At 39.8% G+C, this 20,733-nt stretch overlaps 1 protein-coding gene across 3 annotated transcripts in view; it reads right to left on the bottom strand.

Annotated features, from left to right (window-relative positions):
- Positions 1-20,733, bottom strand: part of LOC117334638 (long-chain-fatty-acid--CoA ligase ACSBG2-like) — a 42,240-nt gene continuing 21,507 nt past the window's right edge. For 2 of the 3 annotated variants that reach the window (XM_033894363.1, XM_033894362.1), the window contains exons 9-17: positions 17,741-17,788; positions 16,517-16,687; positions 15,362-15,543; positions 14,868-15,055; positions 13,624-13,733; positions 12,754-12,904; positions 7,627-7,766; positions 5,316-5,562; positions 1-2,597 (exon numbers count right to left, since the gene is read on the bottom strand). In XM_033894363.1, coding sequence (XP_033750254.1) covers positions 2,518-2,597; positions 5,316-5,562; positions 7,627-7,766; positions 12,754-12,904; positions 13,624-13,733; positions 14,868-15,055; positions 15,362-15,543; positions 16,517-16,687; positions 17,741-17,788 — 1,317 coding nt within the window. In that variant the 3' untranslated portion in view covers positions 1-2,517. Of the gene's footprint in view, positions 2,598-5,315; positions 5,563-7,626; positions 7,767-12,753; positions 12,905-13,623; positions 13,734-14,867; positions 15,056-15,361; positions 15,544-16,516; positions 16,688-17,244; positions 17,413-17,740; positions 17,789-20,733 lie in introns of all 3 variants that reach the window. The other variant, XM_033894364.1, reaches the window with a different exon arrangement.

The following is a 20,733-nucleotide window of genomic DNA, read 5'->3' as shown; positions in this document are numbered from 1 at the left end:
TTTTTTTTTTTTTTTTTTTTTTTGCTATGATTGTGAAGTCAATCCTGATAGCTTAAGTGTTTTTGTCTCTTCATATCCAGCAACTGTATACATGATTATAATTATATAAGGTGTAGATTGCACTATTACCTTGTTATGATCCTAGTCATGGTTTGTCTATACACAAATTGAAATCATTTTTTCACATGAACAAGGTTTTAGTAGAGATGTCGGGCAAGTCTAACCCTGACAACTGCCAGTATAACAGGAAAAAAAGTTTACTATTTATTATTTATTTTTCCTATCTGGCCCCCAACCCTTTGTTCCCTATGGGGAGATCGATGCACAATCTCCCTTCCCACAATGGTGAGTCCCTCTATCTGATAGCCCATTAATTCTCATGACCAGTATTTTTCAACATCAATGACTATTTTAAGTCACAGTTGATGACTGATGGACTTACCCTGCTGATTACTTAGCAAATAATATGTAAATATTTAAAGAAACCATTTGCTGATATAGGACTATAATGAGATTCCTTCAACTATACAAATTGTAAAATACAAATTCAAAAGAAAATTGAGAGAAAGTTAAGGAAAAGATGAATTTTTAAATATGGGTGATTATATAGCACAAAATTTGATTCAGTTGCAAAAATATGTACAATTCAGTATACACTGAAGAAAAAATCTGTCCATTCATCGATTTAATAGCACATGCAAAGGGGAATAACTCTTAACAAATCTACATGACAACATTCATGAACATGCTTATACTTACCATGTAATGGCAGCACTTGAAGAAAACATTATATGTAAATTACAACGTACTGTACAAATACCAGCTACTCAAACTTAGGAGGGTACGAAATGATCAGTAAATAATAAATAATTTTTTGTCATAAAAATTGACCTGAGTGATCATCGTGCCACCAATTGCTATGATGCAAAAAATCTATACTTTTTTCGAAAAAATATTCAATTTTTCAAAAAGGTGATTATTTCCAATAAGGATGAAAAAATGCCACAATTCTCTCTACATATTAAGTGGTTACAGGAAGAGTCCTTTTTAGGTTGAGAAACTTTACCTACAAGTAAGAATTCATTTTTGGGTGGCATTTTTATTTCACCAAAATAAAGAAATTTGAACAAACAAAAAAAATGTCATGAAGGAAATCATAAAACTATTTCTGCAATGACAGAATTACGACAAAAAATATATGCTGGAAACAACACATTTTTGTGGATTTTCTTTTTGTCATGTAAATGCGAGTTATCTCCCCTCATTTTTTCTTGAGAATTAGCATTTTCATGAGTTTATGAGTGTTTAAGAGTTTCCACAGAAAAGAATTATTGAAATTTTGAAAAATTATCTTTTTTTAACTAGAACTGTGCTATGTGAAATAGTTTGCAATGACACTGTAACAAAGTAAAAGTTATTGAAGAGAGTAAATTAAATGAAAATACTATCTGGAACATGTAATAATATTCCGATATGAAAGGTATATCAACGTGTCTAATCAAGAAGATACTAGGAATAATCAGATCCAGTACATCAGATATAATATCTCAGATAATGTTATCATTAATTTTATATTCAGTGTGTTTAGACGCCATTTTAACTTCACACACCCTGACAGAAATAATCAATTGATATAAAAGAAAAAAACAACTTCTAAACAATAACTCAATGTTGACAGTATATCAATAATTGTACTTCTATTTCACAATCAGGAACGCCTGTTGTTTCTATTTCACAATCAAGAATGTTTGTCATTTATAGGTAAAAATTCACCATCAGGAATGTTCTTTGTGGATAACACAATTTGTTGCTTTTAATTCATAATCAGGAATGTTTGTTGTTTATAATTCATAATCAGGAATGTTTGTAGGTTATAATTCACAATCAGGGATGTTTGTCGTTCGTAATTCATAATCAGGAATGTTTGTAGGTTATAATTCACAATCAGGAATGTTTGTAGGTTATAATTCATAATCAGGGATGTTTGTCGTTTGTAATTCATAATCAGGAATGTTTGTAGGTTATAATTCACAATCAGGAATGTTTGTAGGTTATAATTCACAATCAGGAATGTTTGTCGGTTATAATTCACAATCAGGAATGTTTGTAGGTTTATAATTCACAATCAGGAATGTTTGTAGGTTATAATTCATAATCAGGGATGTTTGTAGGTTATAATTCACAATCAGGAATGTTTGTAGGTTATAATTCACAATCAGGAATGTTTGTCGGTTATAATTCACAATCAGGAATGTTTGTAGGTTATAATTCATAATCAGGAATATTTGTAGGTTATAATTCACAATCAGGAATGTTTGTAGGTTATAATTCACAATCAGGAATGTTTGTCGTTTATAATTCATATTCAGGAATTTTTGTCATTTCTTTTTCACAACCAGGAATGTTATGTTATATTTTTCACAGCCAAGAATGCATCTACTGTTACTTTGTCTGTTTTTCCACTAGGAATGTTAGTCCTTGTTTGATGTCCGATCTGGAATGTTGTCTTTTGAGGAATCATGTTTCAGCATAAAATGATTCAATGGTTTTATGGTAGATTTTGTTCACAATTGGTCTTCGTAGTTTCAATGTTGGCCCTGAAATCAATTTTTAAATAAAATGACATCAGTCATAAAGATCAACTCTCAACACTACCATAACAATATCTGATCTATAATCGACATAAAGGACGAAAACTCTCAACACTAACATAACAATATCTGATCTATAATCGATATAAAGGACGAAAACTCTCAACACTAACATATCAATATCTGATCTATAATCGACATAAAGGACGAAAACTCTCAACACTAACATATCAATATCTGAGCTACCGTCAGTGTAAAGGATGGATAACGAACGTATGGATTCCATAGTTAAATCAGATTTACATCTTCAGGGAAGCCCCCATCAGAACCTAGCCTAGCCCCCATCAGAATCTAGGCTAGCCCTCATCAGAACCTAGGCATCAGAACTTAAGTTAGCCCCCATCAGAACCCAGCCTAGCCCCCATCAGAGCCTAGGCTAGCCCCCATCAGAACCTAGTCTAGCCCCCATCAGAACATAAGCTAGACCCCCATCAGAACCCAGCCTAGCCCCCATCAGCCTAGGCTAGCCCCCATCAGATCCTAGTCTAGCCCCAATCAAAACCTTGCCCCCATCAGAACCTAGCCTAGCCCCTATCAGAACCTAGGCTAGCCCCCATCAGAACCCAGCCTAGCCCCCATCAGATCCTAGTCTAGCCCCCATCAGATCCTAGTCTAGCCCCAATCAAAACCTTGCCCCCATCAGAACCTAGCCTAGCCCCCATCAGAACCCAGCCTAGCCCCCATCAGAACCTAGCCTAGCCCCCATCAGATCCTAGTCTAGCCCCAATCAAAACCTTGCCCCCATCAGAACCTAGCCTAGCCCCTATCAGAACCTAGGCTAGCCCCATCAGAACCTAGTCTAGCCCCATAAGAACCTAGCCTAGCCCCCATCAGAACCTAGCCTAGCCCCCATCAGAACCTAGTCTAGCCCCCATCAGAACTTAAGCTAGACCCCCATCAGAACCCAGCCTAGCCCCCATCAGAACCTAGGCTAGCCCCCATCAGAACCTAGTCTAGCCTCCATCAGAACCTAACCCCCATCAGAACCTAGCCTAGCCCCCATCAGAACCTAGGCTAGCTCCCATCAGAACCTAGTCTAGCCCACATCAGAACATAGCCCCCATCAGAACCTGGTCTAGCCCCCATCAGAGCCTAGGCTTGCCCCCATCAGAACCTAGGCTAGCCCCCATCAGAACCTAGTCTAGCCTCCATCAGAACCTAGCCTAGCCCCCATCAGAACCTAGGCTAGCTCCCATCAGAACCTAGTCTAGCCAACATCAGAACATAGCCCCCATCAGAACCTAGCCTAGCCCCCATCAGAACCTAGCCTAGCCCCCATCAGAACCTAGCCTAGCCCCTATCAGAACCCAGCCTAGCCCCGATACGAACATAGGCTAGCCCCATCAGAACCTAGCCTAGCCCCTATCAGAACCCAGCCTAGCCCCCATCAGAACCTAGGCTAGCCCTAATCAGAAACTAGGCTAGCCGTCATCAGAACCTAGCCCCATCAGAACCTAGCCTAGCCCCCATCAGAACCTAGGCTAGCCCTTATCAGAAACTAGGCTAGCCGTCATCAGAACCTAGCCCCCATCAGAACCTAGCCTAGTCCCCATCAGAACCCAGCCTAGCCCCCATCAGAACCTAAGCTAGCCCCCATCAGAACCTAGTCTAGCCTCAATCAGAACCTAGCCCCATCAGAACCTAGCCTAACCCCCATCAGAACCTAGTCTAGCCCCCCTCAGAACATAGCCTAGCCCCATCAGAACATAGCCTAGCCCCCATCAGAACATAGGCTAGCCCCCCGCAGAACATAGCTTAGCCCCATCAGAACCTAGTCTAGACCCCATCAGAACCTAGTCTAGCCCCCATCAGAACCTAGGCTAACCGCCATCAGAACTTAGGCTAGCCCTCATCAGAACCTTTGCTAGCCCCAATCAGAACCTGGTCTAGCCCCCATCAGAGCCTAGGCTTGCCCCCATCAGAACCTGGTCTAGCCCCCATCAGAACCTAGGCTAGCCCCAATCAGAACCTGGTCTAGCCCCCATCAGAGCCTAGGCTTGCCCCCATCAGAACCTGGTCTAGCCCCCATCAGAACCTAGGCTAGCCGCCATCAGAACTTAGGCTAGCCCTCATCAGAACCTTTGCTAGCCCCAATCAGAACCTGGTCTAGCCCCCATCAGAGCCTAGGCTTGCCCCCATCAGAACCTGGTCTAGCCCCCATCAGAACCTAGGCTAGCCCAAATCAGAACCCAGCCTAGCCACCATCAGAACCTAGGCTAGCCCAAATCAGAACCTAGTCTAGCCCCAATCATATAAAATGGACAGAAACATTGTTACTCCACTTTACTTTGAAGTTAAGCTGCTTAATATATTGATGTACTTATTGTTGTGATATCACAGATCAAATTCATCTTTTTATGATGATGTACATGATCAGATGATGTCTACAACTGGGGAGTTGGCATTGTTTTCACAAAACAATACGATGATGCCATGGCATTGTTTTCACAAAACAATATGATGATGCCATGGCATTGTTTTCACAAAACAATACGATGATGCCATGGCATTGTTTTCACAAAACAATACGATGATGCCAGTTGCTGTGACAAAGGAATCAAACGGTTATTTATAATTTTCAAACATTTTTACCAAACATATAATTCCAAACTTGGACAATAAAAACACACTCTTGACAAATTTTGTCATGGATCGTCAACCTACCAAGTTCACCTCCAGGAATAGAAAAATCCTGGGGCAGGACAGACCATTTCGCAATCCTTGCAGCACGGGAAACAGCTTTTTTATTGGCACGATCAATTCCAGCCTGGATGGCGTTCAGTACAACAGTATCCTTATCGTTGACAATGTCTGTCAACTTTGTCGATTCACTGCCTACAGATTGGCACCATGCTTTAGCTTCCCTTGTGAGGTTGTCTGTTGGTTCACCGGTGTCCGGGTCGACTGTCACCTTAAATTCACAACAAGAGGCTCATGAGGCCTGCATCACTCACCTGAATATTTCAGTGATTATATGGTAATGCATTTCAAGTTTTATCACAAATACTTTTTCCATGAAAGTCACTTACAGCAAAAGCTTGTCTACAAGAAAAACACACAAAGCTACAAAGCTTAACTTTCAACAATTCCTTTCAAAATTAGAACTGCCACCAGGATGGCTGACTAATACCCCTGCAATCTGCACGAGTCAATGGTGAATTGGAACTGTTAATTAGAGGCTAACTAAGATAACCCAGTACAAGAGGCCCAGAGGGCCTGTATCGCTCACCTGGATTTAATGAGATATGAAACAAGAATGATGATTAAGTATATTTGTCACTGGTATTGCTATGTCAATATATCATAGGCATTTTATATGGGTACGTGAGGTTTTTATGCCAAAAAAATGAAATTGACTTTTGGCGCAACCCCATAGGGATGCTACCACACAAATGTGAGTGATATCCATTGCTTAGTTTCAGAAAAGAAGTTGTTTAAACCAAATGACCCATTTCGGCCCCGGAGGGGTTGTCAGTTCCTTCCTTAATAAAATTTTGAAACCCTACCCAAAAGGATGCTACCAGGCAAATATGAGCAATATCCCTTGCTTAGTTTCAGAGAAGAAGTTGTTTATATCAATTCAGCCAAATTGACCCCTTTTGGCCCCGCCACTCAGCCCCCAGGGAGGTCGGCCCCACCATTTGTACAATTTTGAATCCCAACCCCAAAGGGATGCTCACAGTCAAATATGAGTAATATTTATTGTTTGGTATCAACGGAAGAAGTTGTTCATATCAATTTAGCCAAATTGACCCCTCTTGGCCCCGCCCCTCAGTCCCCAGGGGGTCAGCCCTATCATTTGTACAATTTTGAATCCCCACCCAATAGTGATGCTACCAGGCAAATATGGAGCAATATCCATTGCTCGTTTTCAGAGAAGTCGTTTATATCAATATAGCCAAATTGACCACATTTGGCCCCGCCCCTCAGGCCCCTGGGGGGTCAGCTCCATCATTTGTACAATTTTTAATCCCCTCCCATAGTGATGCTACCAGGCAAATATGAGCGATATCCATTGCTTGGTTTCAGAGAAGTCGTTTATATCAATATAGCTATATTGACCCCTTTTGGCCCCGCTTCTCAGACCCCTTGGGGGTCAGCCCTATCATTTGTACAATTTTGAATCCCCACCTAATAGTGATGCTACCAGAAAAATATGAGAATTATCCATTGTTTGGTTTTAGAGAAGAAGTTGCTTATATCAATATTGCCAAATTGACCCCTTTTAGCGCCGCCCCTCAGACCCCTTGGGTGGTCAGCCCCATCATTTGTACAATTTTGAGTCCCCACCCCATAGGGATGCTTCTGACCAAATTTGGTCGAATTCTGACGTGTGGTTATGAAGAAGAAGTCAATTGTTGACGGAGGACGGACGACGAACGACGGACGGACGGCGACGGACAACGGACGCAACGGTATGGCATAAGCTCACCTTGGTCCTTCGGACCAGGTGAGCTAAATATAGTGACCAGTTGCCATAGCAACCATAATTTTGAGAAAAAGAAAGTGAGATGCACATCTACACATGGTCCTCTATATTTGTGTGAAGTTTCATTGAAATCGGCCCTTCGGTTTAGGAGTTGTCCGGACAAACTTAAAGTTATGGTTCTTATCAGAAAACCTGTTTATAGTGACCAGTTGCCATAGCAACCATAATTTTGAGAAAAAGAAAGTGAGATGCATATCTACACATGGTCCTCTATATTTGTGTGAAGTTTCATTGGAATCGGCCCATCGGTTTAGGAGGATTGGTCCGGACAATATGTGTCTACAGACAGACGGACGGACGACCTGATTCCAGTATACCCCCCCTAACTTCGTTGCGGGGGTATAATGATACTTTCCAAACAACAATGACTTATTCCGTGGGAAAGCTCTCGGAGAGAACAAATCCATGTTCTGCTATCTGACTCCATTGATTTCTAATACACTGGCACCAGAGAACTGAACGATCTTCCCTGAAGTTAAAACCTACCTTCAGTGTGATCAACATGGACAGAAACTTGCGTTTGTCCCCGATGAGCATACAGTTCGAAATAACAGGTAATTCCTCCTTCACGTTGTCCTCTACCGGTACCGGCGCCACATTCTCCCCGCCAGCGGTGATGATCAGCTCTGTGGAGGCAGAACAAGATTGGTTATCATAGACTTGTGCTAATCCTGTAATAGACTTGTGCTAATCCTGTAATAGACTTGTGCTAATCCTGTAATAGACTTGTGCTAATCCTGTAATAGGCTTGTGCTAATCCTGTAATAGGCTTGTGCTAATCCTGTAATAGGCTTGTGCTAATCCTGTAATACACTTGTGCTAATCCTGTAATAGGCTTGTGCTAATCCTGTAATTGACTTGTGCTAATCCTGTAATTGACTTGTGCTAATCCTGTAATACACTTGTGCTAATCCTGTAATACACTTGTGCTAATCCTGTAATACACTTGTGCTAATCCTGTAATACACTTGTGCTAATCCTTTTGTCTTCCTACAGATAAACAAGGCATCGCAAACGATACAAATCCCCTCGCGTGCTAACACATGAACTCTGATGCAAAATGGGGGGTGGGGTTATTGCAGGACATTGAAATAACATCAGTTGTCATTTGCACTGAACTGCAATAGATATGGATGGGCTTATTATCAGGCATGGGCTATCGAGGTATTGCCATGCTGGACCAATATATGAAGTTTGGTCAGGATCCATTCAAAAATGAAGTCGCAACAACGCTGACAAAGATTTTCTATAAATAGTAACAGTGACCTTGACCTTAACCTTGGCGCCCTGAAACACGAACTTGTTTGAGGTATTGCCATGCTTGACCCATATATGAAGTTTGGTCAGGATCCGTTCAAAAATGAAGTCGCATTACAGCGCTGACAAAGATTTTCTATAAATAGTAACGGTGACATTGGCCTTGACCTTAGCGCCCTGAAACACGAACTCATTTGAGGTATTCCCATGCTGGACCCATATATGAAGTTTGGTCTGGATCCGTTCAGAAATGAAGTCGCAAGAGTGCTGACAAAGATTTTCTATAAATAGTAACAGTGACCTTGACCTTGACCTTGGCACCCTGAAACACAAACTCGTTCGAGGTATTCCCATGCTGGACCCATATATGAAGTTTGGTCAGGCGCTGACAAAGATTTTCTATAAATAGTAACGCTGTCTGTGACCTTGACCTTGGCATCCTGAAACACAAACTCGTTTGAGGTATTCCCATGCTGGACCCATATATGAAGTTTGGTCAGAATCCATTCAAAAATGAAGTCGCAAGAGCGCTGACAAAAAGTGAACATACGTACGTACATATGTACGAAAGGAACGCTATATCCCCTCCCCGACTTTCATCACGAGGGGATAATAAGTGTCATACCTTCCTACTGATAAATAAGTGGCATACCTCATACTGATAAATAAGTGGTATACCTCGTACTGATAAATAAGTGGCATACCTCGTACTGATAAATAAGTGGCATACCTCGTACTGATAAATAAGTGGTATACCTCGTACTGATAAATAAGTGGCATACCTCGTACTGATAAATAAGTGGCATACCTTCCTACTAATAAATAAGTGGCATACCTCGTACTGATAAATAAGTGGCATACCTCGTACTGATAAATAAGTGGCATACCTCATACTGATAATTAAGTGGCATACCTCGTACTGATAAATAAGTGGCATACCTCGTACTGATAAATAAGTGGTATACCTCGTACTGATAAATGAGTGGCATACCTTCACACTGATAAATAAGTGGCATACCTCGTACTGATAAATAAGTGGTATACCTCGTACTGATAAATAAGTGGCATACCTCGTACTGATAAATAAGTGGCATACCTTCCTACTAATAAATAAGTGGCATACCTCATACTGATAAATAAGTGGCATACCTCGTACTGATAAATAAGTGGTATACCTTCCTACTGATAAATAAGTGGCATACCTTCACACTGATAAATAAGTGGCATACCTCGTACTGATAAATAAGTGGCATACCTCGTACTGATAAATAAGTGGTATACCTTCACACTGATAAATAAGTGGCATACCTCGTACTGATAAATAAGTGGCATACCTTCCTACTAATAAATAAGTGGCATACCTCATACTGATAAATAAGTGGTATACCTCGTACTGATAAATAAGTGGTATACCTCGTACTGATAAATAAGTGGTATACCTTCACACTGATAAATAAGTGGCATACCTCGTACTGATAAATAAGTGGCATACCTTCCTACTAATAAATAAGTGGCATACCTCATACTGATAAATAAGTGGTATACCTCGTACTGATAAATAAGTGGTATACCTCGTACTGATAAATAAGTGGCATACCTTCCTACTGATAAATAAGTGGCATACCTTCACACTGATAAATAAGTGGTATACCTTCACACTGATAAATAAGTGGCATACCTCGTACTGATAAATAAGTGGTATACCTTCCTACTGATAAATAAGTGGCATACCTCGTACTGATAAATAAGTGGCATACCTTCCTACTGATAAATAAGTGGCATACCTCGTACTGATAAATAAGTGGCATACCTCGTACTGATAAATAAGTGGCATACCTTCCTACTGATAAATAAGTGGCATACCTCGTACTGATAAATAAGTGGTATACCTCGTACTGATAAATAAGTGGTATACCTTCACACTGATAAATAAGTGGCATACCTCGTACTGATAAATGAGTGGCATACCTCGTACTGATAAATAAGTGGTATACCTTCCTACTGATAAATAAGTGGCATACCTCGTACTGATAAATAAGTGGCATACCTCATACTGATAAATAAGTGGCATACCTCATACTGATAAATAAGTGGCATACCTTCCTACTGATAAATAAGTGGCATACCTTGTACTGATAAATAAGTGGTATACCTCATACTGATAAATAAGTGGCATACCTCGTACTGATAAATAAGTGGCATACCTTCCTACTAATAAATAAGTGGCATACCTCATACTGATAAATAAGTGGTATACCTCGTACTGATAAATGAGTGGCATACCTTCACACTGATAAATGAGTGGCATACCTTCACACTGATAAATAAGTGGCATACCTTCCTACTGATAAATAAGTGGTATACCTCGTACTGATAAATGAGTGGCATACCTTCCTACTGATAAATGAGTGGCATACCTTCACACTGATAAATAAGTGGTATACCTTCCTACTGATAAATAAGTGGTATACCTCGTACTGATAAATAAGTGGCATACCTCGTACTGATAAATAAGTGGCATACCTCGTACTGATAAATAAGTGGCATACCTTCCTACTAATAAATAAGTGGCATACCTCATACTGATAAATAAGTGGCATACCTCGTACTGATAAATGAGTGGCATACCTTCACACTGATAAATGAGTGGCATACCTTCACACTGATAAATAAGTGGCATACCTTCCTACTGATAAATAAGTGGCATACCTTCCTACTGATAAATAAGTGGTATACTTGTACTGATAAATGAGTGGCATTCCTTCCTACTGATAAATAAGTGGTATACCTTCCTACTGATAAATAAGTGGCATACCTCGTACTGATAAATAAGTGGCATACCTCGTACTGATAAATAAGTGGCATACCTCGTACTGATAAATAAGTGGCATACCTTCAAATTGATAAATAAGTGGCTTACCTTTCTACTGATAAATAAGTGGTATACCTTCCTACTGATAAATAAGTGGCATACCTCGTACTGATAAATAAGTGGCATACCTTCCTACTGATTAATAAGTGGCATACCTTCAAATTGATAAATAAGTGGCTTACCTTCCTACTGATAAATAAGTGGCATACCTTCACACTGATAAATAAGTGGCATACCTTCCTACTGATAAATAAGTGGCATACCTTCCTACTGATAAATAAGTGGTATACCTTCACACTGATAAATAAGTGGCATACCTCGTACTGATAAATAAGTGGCATACCTCGTACTGATAAATAAGTGGCATACCTCGTACTGATAAATAAGTGGCATACCTCGTACTGATAAATAAGTGGCATACCTTCCTACTGATAAATAAGTGGCATACCTTCACACTGATAAATAAGTGGCATACCTCGTACTGATAAATAAGTGGCATACCTTCCTACTGATAAATAAGTGGCATACCTTCACACTGATAAATAAGTGGCATACCTCGTACTGATAAATAAGTGGCATACCTCGTACTGATAAATAAGTGGCATACCTCGTACTGATAAATAAGTGGCATACCTTCCTACTGATTAATAAGTGGCATACCTTCCTACTGATAAATAAGTGGCATACCTCATACTGATAAATAAGTGGCATACCTTCCTACTGATAAATAAGTGGCATACCTTCCTACTGATAAATAAGTGGCATACCTTCACACTGATAAATAAGTGGCATACCTTCCTACTGAAAAATAAGTGGCATACCTCGTACTGATAAATAAGTGGCATACCTTCCTACTGATAAATAAGTGGCATACCTCGTACTGATAAATAAGTGGCATACCTTCCTACTGATAAATAAGTGGCATACCTTCCTACTGATAAATAAGTGGCATACCTCGTACTGATAAATAAGTGGTATACCTCGTACTGATAAATAAGTGGCATACCTTCCTACTGATTAATAAGTGGCATACCTTCCTACTGATAAATAAGTGGCATACCTTCCTACTGATAAATAAGTGGCATACCTTCCTACTGATTAATAAGTGGCATACCTCGTACTGATAAATAAGTGGCATACCTTCCTACTGATAAATAAGTGGTATACCTCGTACTGATAAATAAGTGGCATACCTCGTACTGATAAATAAGTGGTATACCTCGTACTGATAAATAAGTGGCATACCTCGTACTGATAAATAAGTGGTATACCTCGTACTGATAAATAAGTGGTATACCTCGTACTGATAAATAAGTGGTATACCTTCACACTGATAAATAAGTGGCATACCTTCCTACTGATAAATAAGTGGTATACCTCGTACTGATAAATAAGTGGCATACCTTCCTACTGATAAATAAGTGGTATACCTTCACACTGATAAATAAGTGGCATACCTTCACACTGATAAATAAGTGGCATACCTTTCTTACGTCCTGTGATATAAAGGAAATTGTCCTTGTCTTTTTTGCCAATGTCACCAGTTCGCAGCCAGCCATCTGAGTCAAAAGCCTCAGCATTCTTTTCAGCATTGTTTAAGTAGCCCATGAAAACATGACGGCCCTGCATACACACCTGATAGATAATGATTACCATGATGTAATTTTAAAACAAAAATTAGAAATTACTCTTCTACATTGGACACATCAAGTACAAACAAATGGTATTGGAACTTCCCTTATTCTACATATTGTTACATACTTGAGATACTTTGACAATGAAAACTATCATTTGTCCGAGTCTCAGCTTAACATTAATACTAAAGTCATAACAAGTTGTAAGTGCTCAATTTAACAGGTTCAGATCACCAGCACACACTAGAAGTAAGATCCCAATATCAATAGAGGGACACATCGGCCCTTATTTCCGTAAACCCGACTAGGGATACCCAAATTCCAGTAAACCCACTAGGGATACCCTCATTCCAGTAACCCCCACTAGGGATACCCTCATTCCAGTAACCCCCACTAGGGATACCCTCATTCCAGTAAATCCCACTAGGGATACCCTCATTCCAGTAAACCCCACCAGGGATACCCTCATTCCTGTAAACCCCACAAGGGATACCCCCATTCCAGTAAATCCCACTAGGGATACCCTCATTCCAGTAAACCCCACTAGGGATACCCTCATTCCAGTTAACCCCACTAGGGATACCCCCATTCCTGTAAACCCCACTAGGGATACCCTCATTCCTGTAAACCCCACTAGGGATACCCTCATTCCAGTTAACCCCACTAGGGATACCCTCATTCCAGTACACCCCACTAACTCTGTTGATGACTCTATCTTACCTCTCCATTTCCTTCATCATCTTTGTCAGCAAGTTTGGTGTGAACTCCTGGGATTTCTTTACCAACACTGCTCAGTCTAAAGCAGTCATTGGTGCCTACGGTGTGAGGACCTATCGGAAAAAGAAGGAAAAAATTAACTGAAAAACTGCTTCCTATCTGAAGCAAGGGGAAATAACTCAGATCTTAGGCAACATAACTTAGATAACAGACTAAACAATTGGAACATAAAGGAAAATAACTCAGATATAAGGGGAAATATTTGATTTGGTTTCATTTGTTTAACGTCCTATTAACAGCTAAGGTCATTTAAGGACGGCCTCCTGTGTTTGCGATATGCATGCATGTGGTGAGTGCGTATGTGTGTTTTGGAAGGCTGCGGTATGTACGTGTTAAGTCTCCTTGTGATAGGCCGGAATTTTTCCCGATTTATAGTGCTACCTCACTGAAGCATACTGCCGAAGACACCAAGCAGGACACTCCACCCCGTCACATTATACTGACAACGGGCCAACCAGTCGTCCCACTCCCAAAATGCTGAGCGCTAAGCAGGAGTAGCAACTACCATTTTTAAAGACTCTGGTATGTCTCAGCCAGGGGACAGAACCCAAAGCTTTCCTCACAGGGGCGAACGCTCAACTGAAGACCAAAAGTGAGGCATTGTCAAGGGAGACATTAGGAAGAAGAAAGTTGTTCAGAAAGAAGAGAAAAGATAAGATCCCAAATTCAGTCGCCTCTTACGATCATGCAATGGGGGCAGCAGGTACAATTCTTACGCCCTACCTACAGCGCAGTAAGGGGAAATAACTCAAATATAAGGGGAAATAACTCAGATATAAGGGGAAATAACTCAGATATAAAGGGAAATAACTGATGTAAGGGGCATAACCAACTGGGGACACAACTCAGAAGGGGACATAACTCAGAGGTAAGGGGAAAATTCAAATGTTTGAAGAAATATTAATATCCTAGATGTGGAAAAATTAAAAGGGATAAAATCTAGAGGTAAGGAGATGGGGATGAAATATAGGATGTCAAGGGGTATATCTCAAATATAACAGGATAAAACGTAGATATATAGGGACATTATTCAGACGTAAGGGATCTTATTTCAAATGTAATACCTGGGTAGGACATTTCATACCTCTATGTAACCTGGATACCTCAACACATAGCAGGCTAACATATCACAGATGCAGATTCCCCCAATTGTAAAAGCATGTATATCTAAGTGGATTTATACTCACCAGTACTCTCACTCATGCCGTAAACCTCCAGTACTGTGATGTCGAAGCTGAAAAAACACTCAAGGGTGTCTCTCATAATGGGAGCTGCTCCAGACACGCAGATCCGACAGCGATCTAGTCCCATCTCCTTCTTCACTGGACGGAACAACAACGAGTTTGCTATACCCCAAAACCATGGAAGCGACCGACTGAAAGAGTTCATCAAAAATCTAGTTTTTGTGTGTTTTTTTTTTGTTTTGTTTTGTTTTTTTTTGGGGGGGGGGGGGGGGGGGGGGAGATAGAGAGGGGAGAACATGGTTTGCAAGTTGGAAAAAGCAAAAACTTTTGTTTCAATTTCTCAATACCTGTTTAGGACATTTTAAATCAAGTCGATCCCAAAATTTTTTTTACATGTGAGTTTAGATATATTGGGACTTTTTAGCTATGCCAATTTCTGTCACAAATTAACAGTATAATGTAGGTATAAAATGCTTCAAGCCAAGACAGAATCTCACTTCTCCATTTTGGCCATCACACCCTCTTTGCCTTTTCCTTTTGCCCATGCTCCAAGCTTCTTTTTCATTCCCTTAGCCTCTCGACTCTTCTCCTGCAACTTCTCTGCAAACTTTTCCCACACTCTCGGTACTCCCAGGAAAGCGGTGGGACGAACTTCCTTCAATGTGTTCTTCAGGGACCCCTGTAATAGTTAAATCATTGTAGAGAAAGTTTTGTAATCAGATAGTCATCTAAAGTCAGTAGCTCGTTAAAACCACAGACCCTGGTTTTGGACTCCACTTGAATATTGCAAGATACATTGGTGATTTTCTCCTAATGTTTGAAGGATATCAATTTGATGGAAAATCAACATTGAGACATTTTCTCAATCATGAACTGATTTATAATGTGAAAAATGAATTTCAGACATGACGTGGCATAATACAGTAATCTTCTGATCAATTTGAATCATGTCACATCCTTTTAAAAAAAAAAACCAATATAAACAATAGCTTTCTACCTTGTGAAAGCTATGGTTATTCATACTTATACCAAAGTTGTGGATTGTCAAAACACGTCAAATGAAACTGGAAAATTAAGATTTTTTTCAGCGAAATTGCCATTGAAATCCTGTAAATATTACTGTAAATATCAACATTCATATTGACAGAAAGGTTTGAGATGGATTGTAATGTGAGCGTTAATATAGTCCAACTGTGACGGACAAGTCATACAACGTCATACACATCATTAATGTTTAGTTAATGTATTCAGCAAAGTTAACTTTTGTTTAACTTAAGTTGGTACAATAAAAATGTTTAGCTCATTTATAGGGTTATTCTTAATGCTAGACAATCAACAGGATCCTTTTCCAACACCATTTGAAAGTGAAACCCATTCTGTCCATGCCATATGTTATTACCAGCAACTTCTCCTGTGATAGGTCAATAATTCAAACACTAATGGCAACAAATGCAAACAAAAAACACAACCCGTGCACATTCCAAGCAACAAAGAATTCCAATTACAATTGTTAATCCTCATGCTATTGTGAATAACCAACAACAAACTTATGCCTCATGCTAATTCTAAACAGCCAACAAGAACTCATGCAATTTTAAAACGACGGCCATAATTTGCACCAAGTGGAAACAACAAATGCATGAATGTCAAACCTTGAGGGCATCTGGCTGAGCGAAGTACACAGTCATTGCGTGTACAAGAGGAAGGTATACATCGTTTATCTGTGCTGCTATGTGACTCAGGGGCAGATAACTCACACCAATATCTTCCACATTGAAAGCCAACTTATGAATTTCGCCAACCCTTTGTGTTGTCCAGATCAACTGTCGAGGGATATAACACTATTATGATAGACATGAATCTAAAACAGGTAAGGCTTCCACTGATGTCTTCAATGTACCATCTTACAGCACACTATGTAATACATTAATTAGTGTGAAATTTCCATTTATCAAAGTTGGGTTTCGACAGGTAAGTCTCAAATGTTAACAATTTTTTTTTATTCACACAAAATTTGTCTCTGAAAATGGGGCTATTCAGAGTTAAGATTTCCATTCACACAAAATTTGTCTCCAAAGTGAGCCCATTCAGAGTTAAGATTTTCATTCACACAAAATTTGTCTCCAAAAATGGGGCCATTCAGAGTTAAGATTTTCATTCACACAAAATTTGTCTCCAAAGTGAGCCCATTCAGAGTTAAGAACCTTTTATCTTAAATAAAATTTCAAACCATTCAGAAATTCAAAACTTCAATTGAGAAGGGTAATTCAGGTATAAATCATAAACGATACCCTTAGATACACACTGTCAACATTAACTACTGTGTGTTTGATGGTACAATGAGGAAAGCAGTCAAGCCACAAATCTTAACACCACAAACCTTGAGTGCGTCACGGTCAGCGAAGTACACGGCCACAGCGTACGCCATCGGGATATGTAGGTCAATCATCTGGGCCGCTACGTGACTTAGGGGCAGATAACTTACAAACACTTCATTTTGAAACACGGCTCCCTGGTGTCGTCCAAAGTATTTAGCGGTCCATGTCAGCTATAGGACGTGTTAGTTTGTGATATTTAACAGGAGGAGTACATTGTGTTAGTTACATAAATACATGACAATAATTCGTTACAATTATATAAATGTTTCATATATTTACATAATTCAGGACTTCCATAGGCAAGGCATGCTTGATTAACATGCTCCAGTTTCAATAACATTCGGTCACTGAGACACTAAAGACATTTAGAAAGAAATTTTCAAGACAAGAAAACTAGATTTCCTAACGAGTAAAATCCTTAATTAAAACAAAGCATTGATGCTTAAAATTGGAAACTATTTTAGAACCAGGATATGACCACTTTAGAAATCGACTTACGTTATCATGACTTAACATCACTCCCTTGGGGTTCCCTGTAGTTCCTGACTGCAACACAAATGAAAACATTATAAACAATTTATCCTCCAAGGGAGACAATCACAAGACAAGAGGCCCAGAGGGCCTGTATCACTCACCTGGTTTCATGAGATATGAAACAAGAATAATGGTTACGTATATTTGTCACTGGTATTGCTATGTCAATATATCATAAACATTTCATATGGGTACGTGTACATTGGTTTTATTGTAATTCTAAAAATGTCAATTTAGCCAAATTGACCCATTTTGGCCCCACCGTTCAGCCCCCAGGGGGTTAACCCCAACATTTGTACAATTTTTATTACCCACTCACCCACCCCATAACCATGCTACCATACAAATGTGGTTTTTATGTCAAAAATTACAATTAATCCATGAAATGAAAGTGACTTTGAGCGCAACCCCATAGGGATTGCTATCACTCAAATGTGAGTGATATCCATTGCTTAGTTTCAGCCAATGGACCCCTTTTGACCCTGCCCTCTGCCCCTGGGGGTCAGCTTCTTCCTTTATACAATTTTGAATCCCTACCCAAAAAGGATGTTAACAAATATGAACGATATCCATTGCTTAGTTTCAGAGGAGAAGTTGTTTATATCAATTCAGCCAAATTGACCCCGTTTCGCCCAGCCCCTCAGCTCCCCAGGCGGTCAGCCCAACCATTTGTACAATTTTGAATCCCGACCCCAAGGGGATGCTACCAGTCAAATATGAGCAATATCCATTGCTTTGTTTCAGAGAAGAAGTTGTTTTTATCAATTTAGCCAAATTGACTCCTTTTCACCCCGCCTCTCAGACCCCCGGGGGTCAGCCCCACCATTTGTACAATTTACCCCAAAGGGATGCTCACAGTCAAATATGAGTGATATCCATTGCTTAGTTTCAGAGGAGAAGATGTTTATATCATTCAGCCAAATTGACCCCTTTTGACCCCGCCCCCAGGGGAGTCAGCCCCATCATTTGTACAATTTTGAATCCCCACCCCATAGTGATGCAACCAGGCAAATAAGTGCAATATCCACTGCTCGGTTTAAGAGAAGAAGTCGTTTATATCAATATAGCCAAATTGACCCCTTTTGGCCCCGCCCCTCAGGCCCCTGGGAGGTCAGCCCCATCATTTGTACAATTTTGAATCCCCCACCCCATATTGATGCTACCAGGCAAATATGAACAATATCCATTGCTTGGTTTCAGAGAAGAAGTTGTTTATATCAATATAGCCAAATCCTTCGGACCAGGTGAGCTAACAAATAGTCTATATCAATGTGCGTGCTTTGAAAGTAAAGGCTTGGTCACGTTTGCAGCCACAGCCGTGCAGTTTATAAATATATCTACAGCCACAACAGCAATTATACAGCTTCTGCAGCATTCAATTGGTAGCTAGAGTTTACCTACTGTCTATATAAATGTCCAGGTCTTGTTTGAAGCTAGAGTTTACCTACAGTGTATATAAGTTTACAGGCCTTGTTGGTAACTAGAGTTTACCTACTGTGTATATAAGTGTACAGGCCTTGTTGGTAGCTAGAGTTTACCTACTGTATATATAAGTGTGCAGGCCTTGTTTGTAGCTAGAGCTTACCTACTGTATAGCTAGAGTTTACCTACTGTGTATATAACTTTACAGGCCTTGTTGGTAGCTACAGTTTACCTACTGTATATATAAGTTTACAGGCCTTGTTTGTAGCTAGAGTTTACCTACTGTATATATAAGTGTGCAGGCCTTGTTTGTAGCTAGAGCTTACCTACTGTATAGCTAGAGTTTACCTACTGTGTATATAACTTTACAGGCCTTGTTGGTAGCTACAGTTTACCTACTGTGTATATAAGTTTACAGGCCTTGTTGGTAGCTAGAGTTTACCTACTGTGTATATAAGTGTGCAGGCCTTGTTGGTAACTAGAGTTTACCTACTGTATATATAAGTTTACAGGCCTTGTTGGTAGCTAGAGTTTACCTACTGTATATATAAGTGTACAGGCCTTGTTGGTAACTAGAGCTTACCTACTGTATATATAAGTGTACAGGCCTTGTTGGTAGCTACAGTTTACCTACTGTGTATATAAGTTTACAGGCCTTGTTGGTAGCTACAGTTTACCTACAGTGTATATAAGTGTGCAGGCCTTGTTTGTAGCTAGAGTTTATATATAATTACCTACAGTGTATATAAGTGTGCAGGCCTTTTTTGTAGCTAGAGTTTACCTACTGTATATATAAGTGTGCAGGCCTTTTTTGTAGCTAGAGTTTACCTACTGTGTATATAAGTGTACAGGCCTTGTTGGTAGCTACAGTTTACCTACTGTATATATAAGTGTACAGGCCTTGTTGGTAACTAGAGCTTACCTACTGTATATATAAGTATACAGGCCTTGTTGGTAACTAGAGCTTACCTACTGTATATATAAGTTTACAGGCCTTGTTGGTAGCTAGAGTTTACCAACTGTGTAAATAAGTGTGCAGGCCTTGTTGATAGCTAGAGTTTACCTACAGTGTATATAAGTTTACAGGCCTTGTTGGTAACTAGAGTTTACCTACTGTATATATAAGTGTGCAGGCCTTGTTTGTAGCTCGAGTTTACCTACTGTGTAAATAAGTGTGCAGGCCTTGTTGATAGATAGTTTACCTACTGTATATATAAGTGTGCAGGCCTTGTTTGTAGCTAGAGTTTACCTACTGTGTATATAAGTGTACAGGCCTTGTTGGTAGCTACAGTTTACCTACTGTATATATAAGTGTGCAGGCCTTGTTGGTAACTAGAGCTTACCTACTGTATATATAAGTATACAGGCCTTGTTGGTAACTAGAGCTTACCTACTGTATATATAAGTTTACAGGCCTTGTTGGTAGCTAGAGTTTACCAACTGTGTAAATAAGTGTGCAGGCCTTGTTGATAGCTAGAGTTTACCTACAGTGTATATAAGTTTACAGGCCTTGTTGGTAACTAGAGTTTACCTAC

Source organism: Pecten maximus, chromosome 9 (assembly GCF_902652985.1).
Source record: "Pecten maximus chromosome 9, xPecMax1.1, whole genome shotgun sequence".
Lineage (NCBI taxonomy): Eukaryota > Metazoa > Mollusca > Bivalvia > Pectinida > Pectinidae > Pecten > Pecten maximus.
This window is presented reverse-complemented; position numbering and strand designations above follow the sequence as displayed.